The 17,041-nt window shown below is 46.2% G+C and overlaps 1 protein-coding gene across 4 annotated transcripts in view; it reads left to right on the plus strand.

The window, feature by feature from the left end:
- SPTBN1 (spectrin beta, non-erythrocytic 1) overlaps window positions 1–6,631 on the plus strand; it is a 192,086-nt gene extending 185,455 nt beyond the window's left edge. For all 4 annotated transcript variants that reach the window (XM_045549604.1, XM_045549606.1, XM_045549605.1 and 1 more), the window contains 4 exons: window positions 1,464–1,702; window positions 2,903–3,076; window positions 4,511–4,553; window positions 5,324–6,631. In XM_045549604.1, the coding sequence (XP_045405560.1) occupies window positions 1,464–1,702; window positions 2,903–3,076; window positions 4,511–4,553; window positions 5,324–5,542 (675 nt within the window). In that variant the 3' untranslated portion in view covers window positions 5,543–6,631. The remainder of the gene's footprint in view (window positions 1–1,463; window positions 1,703–2,902; window positions 3,077–4,510; window positions 4,554–5,323) is intronic.
- The last annotated feature ends 10,410 nt before the right edge of the window (window positions 6,632–17,041 follow it).

Here is a 17,041-nt window from a genome sequence, read left to right on the forward strand (position 1 = left end):
GCCTCACCTTAAACCCTAATGATAATTGTGATAATTTGCACAGATATAACTTAAACTCGTGATTCTCCCTCCCTTCCCAAGTTTTTACCAGCCCTTTTCCTAAAGAAGTTATTTTTGTTGAGAGCCCAGCCATTTAGGTAAGACCTAATAAGTGAGAGATCCAGTTCCCAAGAGTTGACAGATCTGAGTATTCAAGTGGTGGTGGCCAGTCTACCATTTATCCTGTCACGGTTGTTGCTGCTAATTTGGTGTCACGGTTCTGGGCAGCAGTGGTGGGGGAAGTATCTAATGAGCGTGCCATTGACTCCTCCATGTTTGTCCGTGTATGAGGGGTGCAGGTTGTCTGTAACCCACTAAAGTGTCAGCCACACCCAGCTTTAGTAACTCGCTAATCCCATACCCTGGGTGTATCAGCCGGGGGCTGCTACAGTTAATGGTACACAGTTGATGGTACACAGGCTGAAAGTGATAATGAATCAAGACCCTACTACATTTCCAAAGCCGAAAAGCCATGAGGGTTACAATTTAAATGAGCTTGGGAAGGAACGCTCCGGAAGACGTCTCCAGCCTGAAGGGTCAGAGCCGCTGGAAGCCTGGCAGGCTCTGGGCTTTCTCGTCTCAGTGCAGCAAGGCACCGTGATCCACCAGCCCGTGATGGGGAAGGCCCTGGTTCTGTCTTTGTTTGGGGGTAAATAGCTGTGTGGTGTTGAGTGACTGCGATTGGCTTTTCCAGCTCCTTTAACACAAACTACAACCCACTCACGATACAAACTTCGGCAGATGTGGTTAAATTGATGTTTGTTGACTTGCCTCATTTCCTTCCAGCTCTTAAGTTCCAAAGTCTAACTGGGATGATAGATGTGAAATGCATGATTGTCATCCTAATTTCTGCATGTGTTTATGACAATGTGTTGAGGGGCGGGGGAGGAGAGCCAGAGAGCATTTTCAGAAACCCGAGTTCTTTCCTTTGTCTTATTCTGGGGGAATGCTGTGTAGCTCTGATAGAGTTGTCTATCGGTCTGTTTGTGAATGCCCTTTCGCTTAAACTTCAGCCCTTCTGGTGGCATCCTTGGTTGTAAGGTGGCTGCTGTATAACGTCCACTCTCTCTCATATTTAATATGTGTGATTGTTACTGTTGTCCTTTTGTTTTAAAGTAAATGTAAGAGGAGATGATCTGAGTTATATTAGAGAAAATGGATTGATCAGAGGAGTAGAGTGCAGTAAAACTCATACTGGCATTTCGCTTTTCTCATTTCCCCGTAAACGGGCGGGTATTAATCCATTCCCACCTTCTAATGTCCTTGGTGTCCAGCTGGCTTTGTGGGGTGTGCAATGGTTTTACTGTACTGCCTCGATCTGTGCCAGGCATTTATACACAGCCACGTGAGCGAGTCAGTTAGAGCATATGTGGTCACCCCTGTGGCTCACGGAGGTAGCTGAATGGCCTCTCCGCTGTCCCTAGGTGGCAGAAACGGTGGACACCAGCGAAATGGTCAACGGTGCCACAGAACAGAGGACGAGCTCTAAAGAGTCCAGCCCCATCCCCTCCCCGACCTCTGATCGCAAAGCCAAGACTGCCCTCCCGGCCCAGAGTGCCGCCACCTTACCGGCCAGAACCCAGGAGACGCCTTCGGCCCAGATGGAAGGCTTCCTGAATCGGAAGCATGAGTGGGAGGCCCACAATAAGAAAGCCTCAAGCAGGTAACAGCAGCGGAGGCTGGGGCAGTGAGGTGGGAAGTCAGCCGCTACAGGGTGACGTGGGCTGCTCTCGAGTGGGAAGGAGGGTGCGCTCACTAGGTGCCTTCATTTGGTAGCTTTCTGGACATTGCATTCTTCCGGGACTGATGTTAGAAAGCAGGAGTGGAGTGTTGCTTTATTCACTGAGAGAAGAAGAGCTAAGTGTGGATGGGAATAGCAGGAAGGGGCCTTAGTAGTTCATCCTGAGAAGGAATTTGCTAGATTGAGATTGAGGAATCTGAAGTGAAGTAATTTTATTATAGGACCCCTTATGGAGTCTTTAAAAAGCTATCCACCATTTCCCCTGGCCTTATCTCCATGTCATACTTTATATATATTCATTATCTCCCAGTCACTCTAATTTTATTGTTTAACAGATGATGGAACAGAGGCTCTGAGAGATTTTTAAAAAGCTCACTTTCTGTAGAAACCTAGTAAATGGCAAAGTTGAAGTGAAACCCCTCTCTCACTCCAAAGTCTGTGTGTTTAACCAGTAAACCAAACTACCTAGGAGCATGCACAGTTGTGCAGGTTGTATAACATCCAAGGGGATCACGCCATCCAAGCACTGCTGTTCACACTGAGATGACGTAGGGGTTTATGTGTTAATACAGGCAGGTGTTCTAATAAAATTAGTGTATTATGACAGTTTGCCATATTATAGGGAAAAAAACACCTTATTCTAATTTACCCAAAAGTACCATAAGTGCTGATGTCCCTGAATCTGCCTCCCCTTCAAGTCCCAGGCCACATAAAGACTGAAGCTGAGGCTGGAAGAGCCCCTGTTTGAGGACAGTCATGTTTCAAACAAGGAAGGAGCCTGGCCTGTGCCCCATACCGTAAGAGGGTACTGCAGCAAAGAGTACCAAACACCAGTGAAAATGAGCTAAGCGTACCTCTCTTTACTAAAAGAGGGTACCGTGTTTTTCCCCAAATTTGGAAAAAGATGCAGCACTCAAACCTGCCACTGTGGCAATGCATGCCTGTCCCAGGAATCTCCACGGAGAAATTTTATTCCATTGCAAGCATTAGCAGAATTTAGGAAGGGCTGTTAATAGGAGTCATGCCACATTGTGTGAGGATCATTTCCATATTGATCACATTTGTACTTCTTTAAGGGGAGTGTGATGTGGAAGCCTTGATACCCCTTTCTTTACTGCTCAGGTCCTGGCACAATGTTTATTGTGTCATAAATAACCAAGAAATGGGTTTCTACAAAGATGCAAAGACTGCTGCTTCCGGAATTCCCTACCACAGTGAGGTCCCTGTAAGTTTGAAAGAAGCCGTCTGTGAAGTGGCCCTTGATTACAAAAAGAAGAAACATGTATTCAAGCTAAGGTGAGAGTTGCTGTGCTTCATGGCTGGCAGAGAATGGGTTTATTTTTGCTCTGGGGGTTGGTTTCCTTAGACACTGTGTTTAGTTGGTTCTTTCCTCTGTCATTTTAAATCTCCAATAAAATGAAAAAACAGTCTTTGGGGACTGTGGCCAGCCGTTAGTTTCCCTGTGGTTAACAGTGCAGGTGAGCATTGAAGAAAAAGGAACTTTCATTTTTATAACCTGGAACTAACTGTTCCCTGAGACGTAAGGTGAACTATTCACATTTCTCAGTTTAAGGGAAGCTTAGAAAAATAGTTTCCCCATCTTTTCAGCTTATCCCAGGAGATGCTATTCTTTGCTCATGACTTATCTGGAGATGGGTCAAGTGAGTCATCCTGGAGCCAGATGGAGACAAACAGGAAATGCTTGGATGGGGCCTGGGGTTCTGTCCTTCCCTGACTCTCCAGCGGATGTTCCAGCTGCTGCTTGAACCATCTAGTTCCAAATGTCTCTACCCTGTGGGACACACACACCTCCCTACAGAGTGGATCCAAGCTCGGAAGTTCTCCCCATACTTGAAAGTGGGCAGAAAAATTATTTTATCTTTTAAAAATGTAAAAAACATTTCAGTGGTTAGGATGTTAGCTTAATACTGATTTTGCTCTTTTGCTTTGGGATCTGAAAAGCTCTGGTCTTCAGTTAATGTGTGTGTTTCATCCAGTTAGACCAGGCCAAGGACATTAGGAGGAGAGAGTTTCAAATGGTGTGATTTATTAAGCCCTATTGCTGTGCAGCGTAGGGCCTTGGAACACTTCACATTTTGTAAGACAGGGCACAGACAGCTTGACTCCTTGGCTGCGTTCCCCTTTGTACTCCCTTCCTGTCGCTTTAGAGAGACGGGATACTGGCAAAGGGCAGTTACCCTCTGCCACCCCAACAATACCCTCTTCCTTGTGACGTCAGCAGAGTCACATTGATGGCCTCACAAGTGTGGTTTCTTTCATTCCAAGACATACGTTAGAAGAAAAATCTAGGAGACCTTTTCTGTATGTCTACTCTGAGACTCTGGAATTTGGACATGTAGGAGATACAAGCTCAGTAGCAGAATTTCAAAAGGGCTTTCTCCTGGATTCAATTCCGACCATTGATTAGGCATCCAAGTGGTCTTTGCCACAACAAAGCCAAATGTTGTGTTCAGGGCTTTTTGATCATTTCAGTGGATGAAGCACCAGGCTGTCTGTGTATATTATATTGGTGTAACTATATGGCATCTTGATATCCAGGGGGCCGTTTCTGGGCCTTTGGGTGCACAGTTGGTGATGTATGTAGAGATCCCATTGACATTCTGGTGTGATCCCTGTGGTCTGCCTCTACTTCACAAAGGATTTGGGAGTTGGGGGATTTTTATTTTTCTGAAGTTAAATCGTGACTTACTTTCTTCCTTGAAATTACAGATTAAATGATGGCAATGAGTACCTTTTCCAAGCCAAAGATGATGTAAGTTTCTAAATTTTATTTCTCTCAAATATATAGGAGTTTTCAAGTGTTTGTGGGGTGATAGACTTTACTCATAGTGTTGATTCATGTAAGGACCAGTGATGGCTTCTGTCACTGGGATCCACAGTCACTAACATCAGGTGCTCAGTTCTCTCTCTGTCTCTAGAAGGCAGTGAATATCATCTCACTCTCCCTGACCGAGGGAGCAGGGCCAGTGCAGGGTCCCTAGAAGTCGATGGAGGGACACCTTACCCCCCCTGCCCCTCGTGGGTGGGACGCAGCAGGGTGGCCTCAGGACTGGGCGTGGGTCCTGATGCGCAGTCAGTGGCCTCCCCACTCACTGCACCCTCCTGCCTGTATCAGCCATTTCATGGTTGTACTCAACCTTGAGAAAGGAGGGTCAGTTGATGAAAAAACAACATATATAACGCCTTAAATTTAAAAAAGCACCCTCTACGGTGGGATCTGACATCCCACAGATTGAGACCAGTCTTACAGATTTGTAGGACCTTATACCAGAATGATGACCTTCAAGTACCATAAAACGGAATTCTTTTGAGAGTTCGAACCATGCTCACTCTCCTGTACTGATGAAGCAGAGGTACATCTGGGGACAGTGCCCAGACGTGACTCTGCTTACCCCTTAGCCAGATGTGCCGTTCCCAAGCCTTCCTACTAACAGAAGCCTGGATAATCACCCAGGTGGAGCCAGAATGCCCCATGGCCACACCTCTCGGTGGGGTCTCACCTGTGTCCTCTCCTCTGTCCAGGAGGAAATGAACACGTGGATCCAGGCCATCTCCTCCGCCATCTCCTCTGATAAGCATGAGGTGTCTGCCAGCACCCAGAGCACGCCAGCATCCAGCCGGGCGCAGACCTTACCCACCAGCGTCGTCACCATCACCAGCGAGTCCAGTCCCGGCAAGCGGGAGAAGGACAAAGAGAAAGACAAAGAGAAGCGGTTCAGCCTTTTTGGCAAAAAGAAGTGAACTCCTTTCCTTCCTCCTGCCCTTCTCTTACCTTTTCAGTGAAATTCCAGCATGCAAGCTCAGAACCAACACATTACTCTCTGTGCCTAATGTTCCTCAATGTGGTTGATTTTTTTTTTTTAATTTATAGAGCATTTCTGGGGGGTGGGGGAAACACACCTAAACACTTTATCTCCAAGTTACAAAAGTTTGAGGTGCAGAGGGAAGGCCAGATTTTTTAATGAAATTATATAGATTAGATCTCAATATTTAAACTGTTCCTCAATTTTGTGAGGCTGTGTTGGAAATAACCCGCCTCTAGTGCTGTTGGTATGCAAGGCAGCGGTGCTTAAACAATATTTCCTGTGCTCAGCTCACCAGAGACAAAACGTACCAATTTCCTGACACCATTCTCTTTCATTTACTTCCGGTGGTTACCCTGAGTCTTGACTATTAGAAGTGCCCATGATGGGTCTTTATTAAACAGATCGTGTATTCTGATCTTGCTGCAGCCATAGTGCAGCCCCACGTTAACTCTACAGACCATTTGTATCTGGCATCACTTACTAACAAACGACATGCGGCTTTTCTGCATCAACTGCTACGACGGTTAAGAATGTCGGTATACCAGAAGGAATATAGAAAACTGATACTGTTTTAAATAATCTGTAATTTCAATTTTTTTTTGCTGAAATACATTATATTGTATGTTTGAGATAATTCTAGTACAAAGTATAATAAAACTAGATGTATAATAAACCCTTTAAATCATTGGTAAGTGTAAAAGTGGTGGAACTGAAGCATTTACTGGACAAAGTAATGTTACTCTAATGGTTACTTGCTCGTGCGTTGCCACACTGTGTTATAATTTGCTTCATTACCTTGCTATTTGATACATAGTGTGCATTTCTCTGTCACTGTAACTATTGTAATGACAAATTTTCATCTTACTGCACAATCAAAATGACATTGATAGGAATGAACTTCAGAGGCTGGGCCTGAACAGGGAGGTGGTCGCTCAGGCCTGGTGCTCAGTCGTACGACCTGTACCTCTCAACTTGTGCCCTATCTGTTAAATATATGCTATGTCATTAAATGCTTTTAAATCTAGCACGGCGACTATTGTTTTTTTTCCTCTGCTGCGCATCCCTGCCAAGTAGAGAAATTACAAAGGAGAAATGGCCAATGGGAAACATACCGTCAGTCTGGGTTCCCTTTTGCATTTTTGTGCACGTATGGTGCACTGACTTTGAAAACTACAGCAGACAGGGCAACAGATGGGAGTGTTTTTAGTTACACATTCACATTTTATCTTTTATTTATTAAAGAGTTATCGGAGAGCTGGCCAAACCTGAGCTCTGACACAGGGGTTGGCCCCCCTTTTCCGTAAAGGGATAGAGATTTAGTTAAGTATTTTAGGCTTTGTAGGCCGTGTTGTCTCTGTTGCTCGACTCTGCTTTGTATAGTGCAAAGGTACCTGTTGACAGTATGTAAACGAAATAGGCATGGCTGTGTGTTCTAGTAAAACTGTATTTAGGGACACAAATTTGACCTTCATTCAGTTTTCACATGTCACACAATATTCTTTTGATTTTTTTAAATACTCAAAATGTAAGGTGTTTTTTACACAGATCATACCAAAAAAACAGGCAACAGGCCAGATTTGGCCTATGGGCCACAGTTTGCTGACCCCAGCATAGAGTCGTGGGTTATTTATAAGTGATACACTTGACCTGTGTTATCTGGGTATAATGACTCCATACCATGTGCATGTTTTCTTGCATAAAGCAGCAGCGGATGTTAGCATTGTGGATATCCGGGAAGTTATCCCACAAAGGCCATTCCTAATGCTGCATGGGTGCTGGGCTGCACAGCTGAATGGCGTCCCTGCTTCCTCTTCTAGATGAACTGAGGCCTCACCATCTTCTCCTCTCCCACTTCTCACATGGACCCAAGGCCATTCATCTCACTTGGCCTTTGCCTTACTCAGGGTTGCAAGTTGTTCAGCTATCAACAGACTAAAATGTTTAGTTAAGAAAACTATCTTGGAAACCATCGTGGTTAATTATAGTCTACTCTTGACAAAGCCATGCACATGGCAGGAAGGCCACACCAGTAATCCCAGAATCCCATGAAAGATACACAGACATGGAGCATTTTGCATAATTTTGGCAGTTCACAGATCTCTGGTTATGAAGCCTGGTTGGGTGATACTTGCTGTCTCGCTGCACTTGCTGAGTGTCCACTGAGGCCTGAAAGTGGAAGATGATGGGTGGTGAAAGGAGACGCGGTGTCAGACGACGTCAGGTGAGACATGTTCACTGTCACAAGTTACAGGCCACACGGTCATGAGCTTCAAGCCTGGCAGGACAAATGATGGACGGTTTGGTTAGGTTTTTCATTTTTTTAATTCTTGTACTGTCTCACTTTGAGGATTGTGCACATTTTTTTTTATTGCTGTAATGCTGTGCCATTTTATTCTAATTTTTAGTGATAAGGGATGGGTGATAATACTGCCCACCCCATGTATAAAGCTGAAGCGTGAGAAACAGTGAAAATAAGGCTGTCAGGATGTGCCGTGGCATTCTTGATTGAGTAAAAGCCACTTCTTATCACACTTGAACATTGCATGTTGGGATGGATCTTCTGATGGCACTTCAGTGTTGGCTTCTAGTTGCATTGGCTGTGGTTTCCTTGACGGTACTTAGAGTGATGGTGCTTCTTACAGTCCGTGGCATCTTGAGTAGGTGAAGCAGCATCAAAGACTGGACAATGGCACGTTGCCTCACCAAGTTTCTGGCATTCTTGGAATTGGCTGTGTATGGAGATCCTCTAGTAGTTCCCTTGGGTACATTCTTTCCATTTGTTAGTTGGAATTCTTAAATATTATCCTTCAGGTAGTGATATAGTCCATTTAGGAAAGGCAGGATAAATGTTTGAGTCTTTCCCACTATTTACATTATTTATATTACTTTCATGTAATTTGTATTATAGTGAATTAGTTCCTATCTTCTAAAGAGCAATTTTTAAAATATCATTCTGAATTCATGGGCTTAAGTATATTAGAGTTTTTTTCAAGTGAAATTATACCCCCTTTTTTTTTTGCTGAATGTATTTTTTTAATTTTAAAGTGACCTTTCTAAGCATGGCCTATAGCCCAAAAAGGTATTAAACAAAAGAAGGTGAAAAAAAATCCATCGAAGCTCAAGACTTCTTTCACCAATGACGGTCATGGTGAAATCTTTAACTTTGCATCTCCCAACACTATCCATCCATGAAATTATCTTTTTTGAAACTTAAAATTGGCCCATATTTTACTGGTGGAAGCCTCTTCAGGTTGGCTTCAAAGTCCTTTGATACAGCCCTAGTAATCTGTTTGTTAGCTTCCTCCCTATCTGGGATGACAAGATGTTCCAGGGTCATCCTGAATATTTCTTGTCCCCAGACCCACAGTCAGCCATTTGTCTAAGAAACCCTGGATTCTTGTAGTGGAAAATGGTATTTGAAGACTACGGTTTGAGTGTGAGGAATGCTCATCACTACGTGTTGGTCCTAGTCATATCAGTAGATAGAGCTAAAAGAAAAAATAACTCATGAGTTGATACTCAAATTCTGGATTACACGGTTTTTTACTTAACATTGTTATATTACATCAGAATCTCTTTTTTCTCTCAGAATTTTGGCTCTCAAGGATACAGGGGGCATAACATTAGAATATCCTGTAATTACTCATTTGCTTTATTCCATATTACAAACTCGGAAGAGCAACACCACAGATGTAATTACTGAGAACAGTTCTTTCTTAATTAAACTTTTATTTTGCTATACTTGTAGATTGACATGCAGTTGTAAGAAACACTACAGTCTCCTTTACCCAGTTTCCCCCGGTGGTAATGTCTTCCAACGCTGTAGTACAATATCACATCCAGAATATAGTCACTGATGGTCAAGATAGGGAACATTTCCATCACAAGAGTCCCTCTGTTGCCCTTTTATAACCATACTCACTGTCTACCTCCACCCCCTCTTTAACCCCTGGCAGCCACCAATCTTCTACATTGCTGGAAATTTGTCATTTTTCAACACATATTGAGTACCTTCAATGGGCTGGGCTCTGCGGACCAATGGAAACCTGTCATTTCAAGAAAGTTGTGTAAATGGAATCATAAAATATGTCACATTTTAGGATTGGCTTTTTTTCCACTCGGCATAGTAATACTGCTTGTATCAATAGTTTGTTCCTTTTTGTGGCTGAATCATATTCCGTGGTATGGCTGTACCACAGTTGTTCAGCCATTCACTCACTGAAGGACATCTGGGTTGCTTCCAGTTTGGGGCTATTATGAATATTTCTGCTATAAACATTTATGTGTGGGATTTTGTATGAACATAAATCTTTCTTTCTCTGGTATAAAGAAATGTCCGGGAATGCTGAAAACAATTTTTTAAAACATTTTGTATGTGGTCTTTCCATTCTCTTCTTTGACCCCATTTTTTGGTTTTACTGTATCTGCAATGTCTGAGCAAATCGCTTTATTTGCTGTCTCTCTTAGCCTTCATTCATTCTAGTTAGTTCTACACATAGTTGTGTATTTAACCAGTCTTATGTTGGTGATCCTGGTCACTTTGGTTATCTGATGCTCACTCCCTGCATGGTGTGCCAAGTTGGCTTCCACTCCAGCTTTTTTTTTTTTTTTCTTTTTGCCAGTTCTCTGGGTCAAGCAATTCAAGGGACGTGCTCTTTTCAAAAATGAATAAAGATTTCCCAAGAGAGAAATAAATGTGAGCTTCAAAGTTTTTCAAGGTATAGACCCAACTTAACACAGGCTGCCCTATACAAATGGGTTTTTTCAACTTGTAAAAGAAAAATCCAATTGACCTGGCTGTGAGAAAGAATATTATATCCCATTTGGAGCTTTGAATGCTCTTTGTGAAAGGTCAGCCTTCTAAAAGAGGGGTTTCAGGAAGCAGAATCAGAGGGACCTCTTTTCCTTTCATTTACGTTAGGGATCAAGATGTATGAGACGCTACTGCTTCTCTTCCGTGCTTTTCTGGGGATTTCCACTCAAGTTGAGGAAGCTCCACCAACCCCTGGTACCTATGAACTGTGCTGATTTGGGAGAGTTAGTGATAGTGGGTAGAATTATTTGGTAGAACTCAAATTTTTCCAAGGTAACACCTCCTTTTGACTCTTCTCTGCAGGGGAGCTTGGAAGAAAGCTGCCTGGGGTTGGCAGCGCTCCTCTCAAACCCGGCAGCCTTGCTTTTCCTATGGTCAGGCCGAGTCACAGCCGGGAGAGGACACATAGGCATAGATAGTGCTCTTCACTGAGACTCAGAGGAGCTGGCAGGACCTCCTGTCACTCCCTTGCCGGTCCTGTGCCCACAGGCCTGCGGCCGCTCCCTGATGAGCCTGGTTCGGTGTGTTCTTGTCCCAGCACTGACATCCTGGAGGGCAGCCGCGTGGGGGCCACACGGGCCTGTGGGCTTGTGCAAGTTTCCACTCGTCTTTCCCTTGTCCCTTCGGATGTTTATCACACATGGGAGACCGACCCATTGTGCCTGGGAGTGGAAGTGGGAGTGGGCGAGGCGGAACACGGATGGAGTTTCCTGAAACTGGCGCTTTAAAGGGAAAGGGAATTTCCTCTTACATAAGCCCGTCGGGACCTTCTCCGCCGGCTGGGGCCCTGCGTTCCGGAGTGGGGGCTGGGCGGGAGCCTGGGCGCTTTCTCCGGAGCTCGGCCAAGGCTGAGTCACAGCGTCTCCCCGGGAATCCGCTCCGTTCTCGGTCACCACTTCAGTTTCTTTGTCCTGGTGAATTATTTCCAGTGTTGCTGTTCTGTAAGCTTTGATTTTGTGTAGGAAGCGGGCACTGCAGGTTCAGATCTCCCATCCAGGGCCTGCACGTTAGGGGCATGTCCTCCAGCCCTTATTAAGACGGCCTGGCAGGGCGTGCGTCGGGGCAGCTCGCGGCGTGCAGGCCAGCCCGGTCCTGCTGCCATCTCTTACACACGTCTGTCACGTCTCTCCGCGTGGATTTCGGGAGCCTTGTCTTCCCCGGGCTCACGTGACTGGATGACCTCATCCGGCTTGCTCAGCCTCTGCTCTGCTCGGGACGGAACTCGGGCTCTGAGGCCAGACTGCTTTGAATCATGGCTCCACCGGCTTCCAGCCCTGTGCCAAGTATTCCCTCATCCCCTCTGCAAAGCACCCACTAGGCGCCGGCCGCTCTGGGGAACGGCCCCTGTGGTGCTTACAAAATGCCACACTCCTGACGGCTGCTGCCGAGCCTCCAACGAGGCGATGAACGCTGCGCTCCGTAAATCCGCTCCTTCTCTCCCACGGTTTCCTGCGGGGCTGGGGGCTCATTTGGCTTAAAGCACGTTTGTTTGCTAATGTATTCAAGGCTGCCCCAGACTTTGCACGTGTTGGTGGCCCTGTGCCCTCCCTCCCGGGTGCTTGGTCTGGGGCACACCTGGCTTCAGAGAGCAGATGTGGGTTAACAGGCAGGAAGGACCGGCAAGGGTCCAGTTGCGCCGGCCGCCGCCACAGCAGTCACCGGCGGTTACGTCACACGTCGTACAGCCCAGCAGCGAAGGACGCGATGCGGGATGCTGTGCATTTACAGGTTACCCAACTGCCAGTCTAAGGAATTGAATTACTTTGTTTAACTAGGCCCTCCAAAAGGTGCTAAATATCTGTCTCTCTGCGGAGTCCGAACACCATTTGGCTGCGAAACAGCCACAGCCCCGCGGGGACACCCGGTCCCTGGGTGCCCGCCCGGTGGCTGCGCGCAGCTCCCTCCCCGCTCAGCACCTGAGTTCTTACAAAGTCTCCCTCTCTGACGGGAACGAAACTACCGGAGAATGAATGACCTAAATGCGAAGGGTGTCCCGCGAGCCTGTGTGCTTCGTGGCAGACGCGAGGTAGACGCGGGGGTGACTGGGCGGGAGGTGCCGAGGCGGGCTCCACAGGAAGCCGTTTCCCGGGGCTGAGGGCGCCGAGGGGGGCGCGGCCGGCGCCTGGCAAAGGAGAGCGGGCGGACGCCTGACGTTCCTCGGGAGGAGAAAGAACTTAAGTTCCGCAAGAGAACAGTTTGTGAAGATGAACCTGCCCTTACGATATGTTTTTCTTTCTGACACTTGGCGTGTCCATCATTTCTCTGTCACAGTTGCCTCTGGGAGGCGGGCAGGACGTGGGGGCATCCCTGCTGTGGGGACGGAACCTCGTGGCCCCTCGTGTCACAGCTCCTTGGGCGCTGGGACTAGCGGAGGCCCATGTTCCACCCAGGGCCGTCCTCGTAGCACTTGGCACCCCGCCAAGAGCAGAGCCACTTCCACACCGGCTCTCACAGCCAGCATTCGCCAAGCGCCCACTGGGCCCTCACGGTGACCCTGTGAGGTAGACACTGTCAGAGCTGAGACCAGAACTGTCACCGCAGGAAAAAGAAGGCAGCCAAGCCAGGGCGGGTGGAACCGAGACCACAGTGTGTCGGAGCGTGCGGAATCTCTGACAAGGGCTGGCCGACCCCAGGACCCACTGTCCCCCCCTCTCTGCCTCATCTCCATTAGAGAGATGAGGAGCTCAGGCTGGAACTGAACATGCCAGAACAACTGATTGGAAAAAGTCAGTCAGTGGCTTAGGTATGGGACCCTGAACAACTGGTTTTACTTGTTTCCACCCTTCTTCCCCAGACAGAATGCCTTTATCTTGCTAATAATAATAGGTAACATTGGCTATAACGTTGTGCCATGCACTCAAGTTGCTTATCTTATCAAATCCTCACAGCATCTCTATGAGGTAATGTTGTCTTGATTGTACTAAAGAGAAAACTAAGGCTAGAGACTTAAGTGCTTGTACAAAGAGCAGCTGGGGATTTGAATTCTGACACTCGCAGAGTATACTAACTGCCCACTGATGTCCCTCACCCACATTCTTTTCCTACACTTCTCTGTGCACTGAAAAAGGACTATGATGGTACCAGTGCCAGCCAGTGGGGCGTTATATGTGTGTAAACCACCACCTTAATGCTGGGTCTTTAGGGAAAGGACTACAATGCCCAGTGTCTCACTCTGTCCTCACCCAGGCTGGAGTACAGTGGCATGATCATAGCTCACTGCAGCCTCTAACTCTCAGACTCAAGTGATCCTCCTGTCTCAGCCTCGCAAGTATCTTAGGACTACAAGACTGCACTACCATGCCCAGCTAACTTTTAAAATTTTTTTGCAGAGAGAGGAGTCTTGCTATGTTGTCCAGGCTGGTCTTGAACTCCTGTCCTCAAGCGATCCTCCTGCCTCAGCCTCCTGAAGTGCTAGGATTACAGGCGTGAGCCTCCACATCCAGCCAGGCCTGAGTTCTTAAAGTCACAGCTCTTCACCGACTCCCTGAGCATAAGTTTAGATATGCAAGTGCAAGTTGTGCTCTCAAAGATGTGTGCGATGCAGTTGGAGGATATTGATGCCTGATTCACTGGCCTTACAAATCTGTAGCTGCCCAGATTTGAACTGTCTAAATATGCTAAAGTCCTTTTTGGACCAAATTGAAGTTCACATAAAGTGCATGGTGGAGACAATATTTACAATATACATATTTGTAAGAAAGAGAAGAGAGAAGGAAAGAAGAGAGCAAGGAAGGAAGGTAGGGTGGAAGGGCCCTCCAACTAGCTGGGTACTCCGTAGCCTCTGAAAGGTGGTAAAATAAATCCTGGCTCAGCATAAAACCCCTGCCTGGGGTTGGTGTTTAAAAAGGAGGGAGGAGAGGCTCAGCCCACAGCCTGTGTGGATAGGTTTCCTTTTATCTCCTTTACAGCCGAAGGATGTGAAGACACGCTATGGGAACGGTGGGCTCCAGCTGAGATAGGTCAGATTTTCACCCTAGCTCCCTGAACTGGCCACAGCGCCCCTTTATTCCTCTTTCCTGACTCCCATCATTCCTCTTTCCTCTGATTTCTGTCTCTCCCCACTGTCCACGCATCTGACTCCTTGCTGTCCCTTCAGCCCCTGTGACCCCCTCTCCTCCAAGCTCGGAACAGCACAGGCATCTTCTGGGGCTCGGGTACCTAGTGGGCTCTTCCTTCAGGTTTTTAACAACTACTTCCCTGACCTCCCTCAGCTTACAAACTTTCATTTCAGCAGAGCATAAAAAAGACCTTTTTCCTGGGACAGGAGGCTGAGCTCTAGATGCCCAGTCATCATTTTCCCCATTAGTTCCATTTCACAAGCCGAAATGCCCTATACAAAAAACAGGGCAGATTAACTCTGGTCTTCCAGCCACTAGCAGGGAGAGCGCAGTTATCATAACAAGGCTCTTTCCCACACTGGTGGTGAGACCCCCATTTTTCAGAAGAGGGCAGTGGGGAAGGGTGAACACACAGAAGAGTTCATTTTCTGTTTGTTAAAGGAATAAATGGATTGAGGATCCTTGCATTTCAAAACCTCCTGTCAGAGAGGGAGACTTTGAAAGAAAGCAGGTGCTGAGTGGTGAGGAGGCTGTACCCAGGGAGGGCCGTGCACCCAGGGGGGGCCGTGCACCCAGGGAGGGCTGTGCACCCAGGGAGGGTTGCACCCACATAGTTTCCCAGCCACATCACGTTCTGACTGTCAGGCACTCAGGACTCCCCAAAGAAACAGATCAATCACATCTTTTCAGGAGCCTTATTTTAAAAAATAAAAATTTGATTTCTTAAACAGGCATTTGGTTAATTCATTTTAGTGAAACATTGGTAAGAGATGCAACATTTTTAATAGGAAAAACAGTATAATAAAAGCATTCTTAATTTTTTAAATTCTCTAGTAATTCCACTGGCTCACATCCATCAAATCCTACACAGTTAAACATCCTAAGTACCTATTCTGCATAGTATTTTTCTTTTCTTTCTTTTTTATTTTATTTTATTATCCCAAGAAGCTGTAAGCATAGTATTTTTACTGAAATTTACATCATAAACATTTTGCTATGTTGCTACAAAGACTTTGTGGTTCTTATGTCATGGTCCATGTATAGTTTTCAATTGGGTCAGTGCAGCATCCGTTATTTTAAAATGTTCCCCAAATGCTGGGTCTTTACAATCAGATCACTCCCCACCAAATAGGCTTGTGTTCCTACAACTACTGCTCTGACTTGGTTCTTTCCAAGGCATGAACTACTTCACAGACCATACTCCCCTTTAATCACCTCCCTTGGTGCAGGGTACACACCTCTGGAGCACTTTTCCCTGTGGAAATGTTCTCTCAGGAGACCCATTGCCTTGGTCTCAGCCATTCTGGCAGCTTCAGGAACTTTACATTTCGGAAACCGAGACTGGTCCTAATCTCTTCGCTCCCTAAAAGCTTTCGGGCTCCTAATGCAAATTTTATCACCCCCAGCCTAACATATTTGAAGCCCACATTGATAATTTCTCTCTCACACACAAACACACAAATAATTTTAATTTTACCAGACACCTCCCAATCTTCTTGGGAATTACTAGGTGAGAAGCTGAGAACATGCTTACAGATTTTGCTACCTATTCCTATTACTGCTTTGGAAAGTATATCCATTTATTAATAGTTATTTGCTATAAACAGGGTACATACAGTAAATCCTCACATTGGGTCCTTGGAAACTGCGACTTTTAAGTGAAAGGACTTACAAGCAAACCAGTTTTGCCAAAGGCTAATTGATATAAACAAGAGTTAAGTTCCTATAGCTTGTCTCTGGTCACAAAACATCACCAAACTTCTAACTAAAGATCAAAATGCTTCTCATACCAAACATTGAAATAAATGTGTGCTATACAGACATTTAAGAAAGATGAATAGAAACAAGTTAGGATAATGATTTACTCGCTTATTCCCATTCAGGGGTGCAATGGCCGGAGCCTGTCCCGCCAGCTGAGGGCGCGTGGCGGGAACCAGCCCTGGACAGGACGCCAGCCCATCCACGCTCGCTCACGCGGGAGGCACGCCGGTTCGCCACCTGTGCCCGTCTCTGGGATGTGGAAGAGGCCAGAGCACCTGGAGAAACCCACGCAGGCACAGAGAGGGGGTGCGGACGCCACACAAACAGCAGCCCCAGCTGGGAATTAATTTTTTTTTTCAAAGTTAAACTGAAACAAAATGGAATGAAATGACTTTATTTGAAGACCTGCTGTAATTGTCTTGACACAGAAATAATTGTGGGGGGGGGCGGGTCGTAAGTATAATATGGCATCTTAAGCTTTGAGTTTGACTACTAGCCAGGGTAAACTTTTTCTCCTGTGTTTGACATTTCCTTTTCATTTTGAGTGAATTGTTCATTCATATTTGATTCACTGTAGGTTCTGAGCCAAAAGCACAGAACCAACTCTGGCTAATTTAGCAGAAAAGGAACTTAATAAGGCTCCCGGCATCTCCAGGAGGGCCAGAGCACCAGGCTTGGGGCTTAGACAGCTGGGAACAAAGTCCAAAGTCCTGCTGTAGGGCAGGCTCCTTGAACTTGCCCGTGGACTCAAACACTGCCGAGTGCCCACCATAACGCTGTGCTGTGCGCAGACCCCGCTGTG

This window comes from Lemur catta, chromosome 4, assembly GCF_020740605.2.
Source record: "Lemur catta isolate mLemCat1 chromosome 4, mLemCat1.pri, whole genome shotgun sequence".
NCBI lineage: Eukaryota > Metazoa > Chordata > Mammalia > Primates > Lemuridae > Lemur > Lemur catta.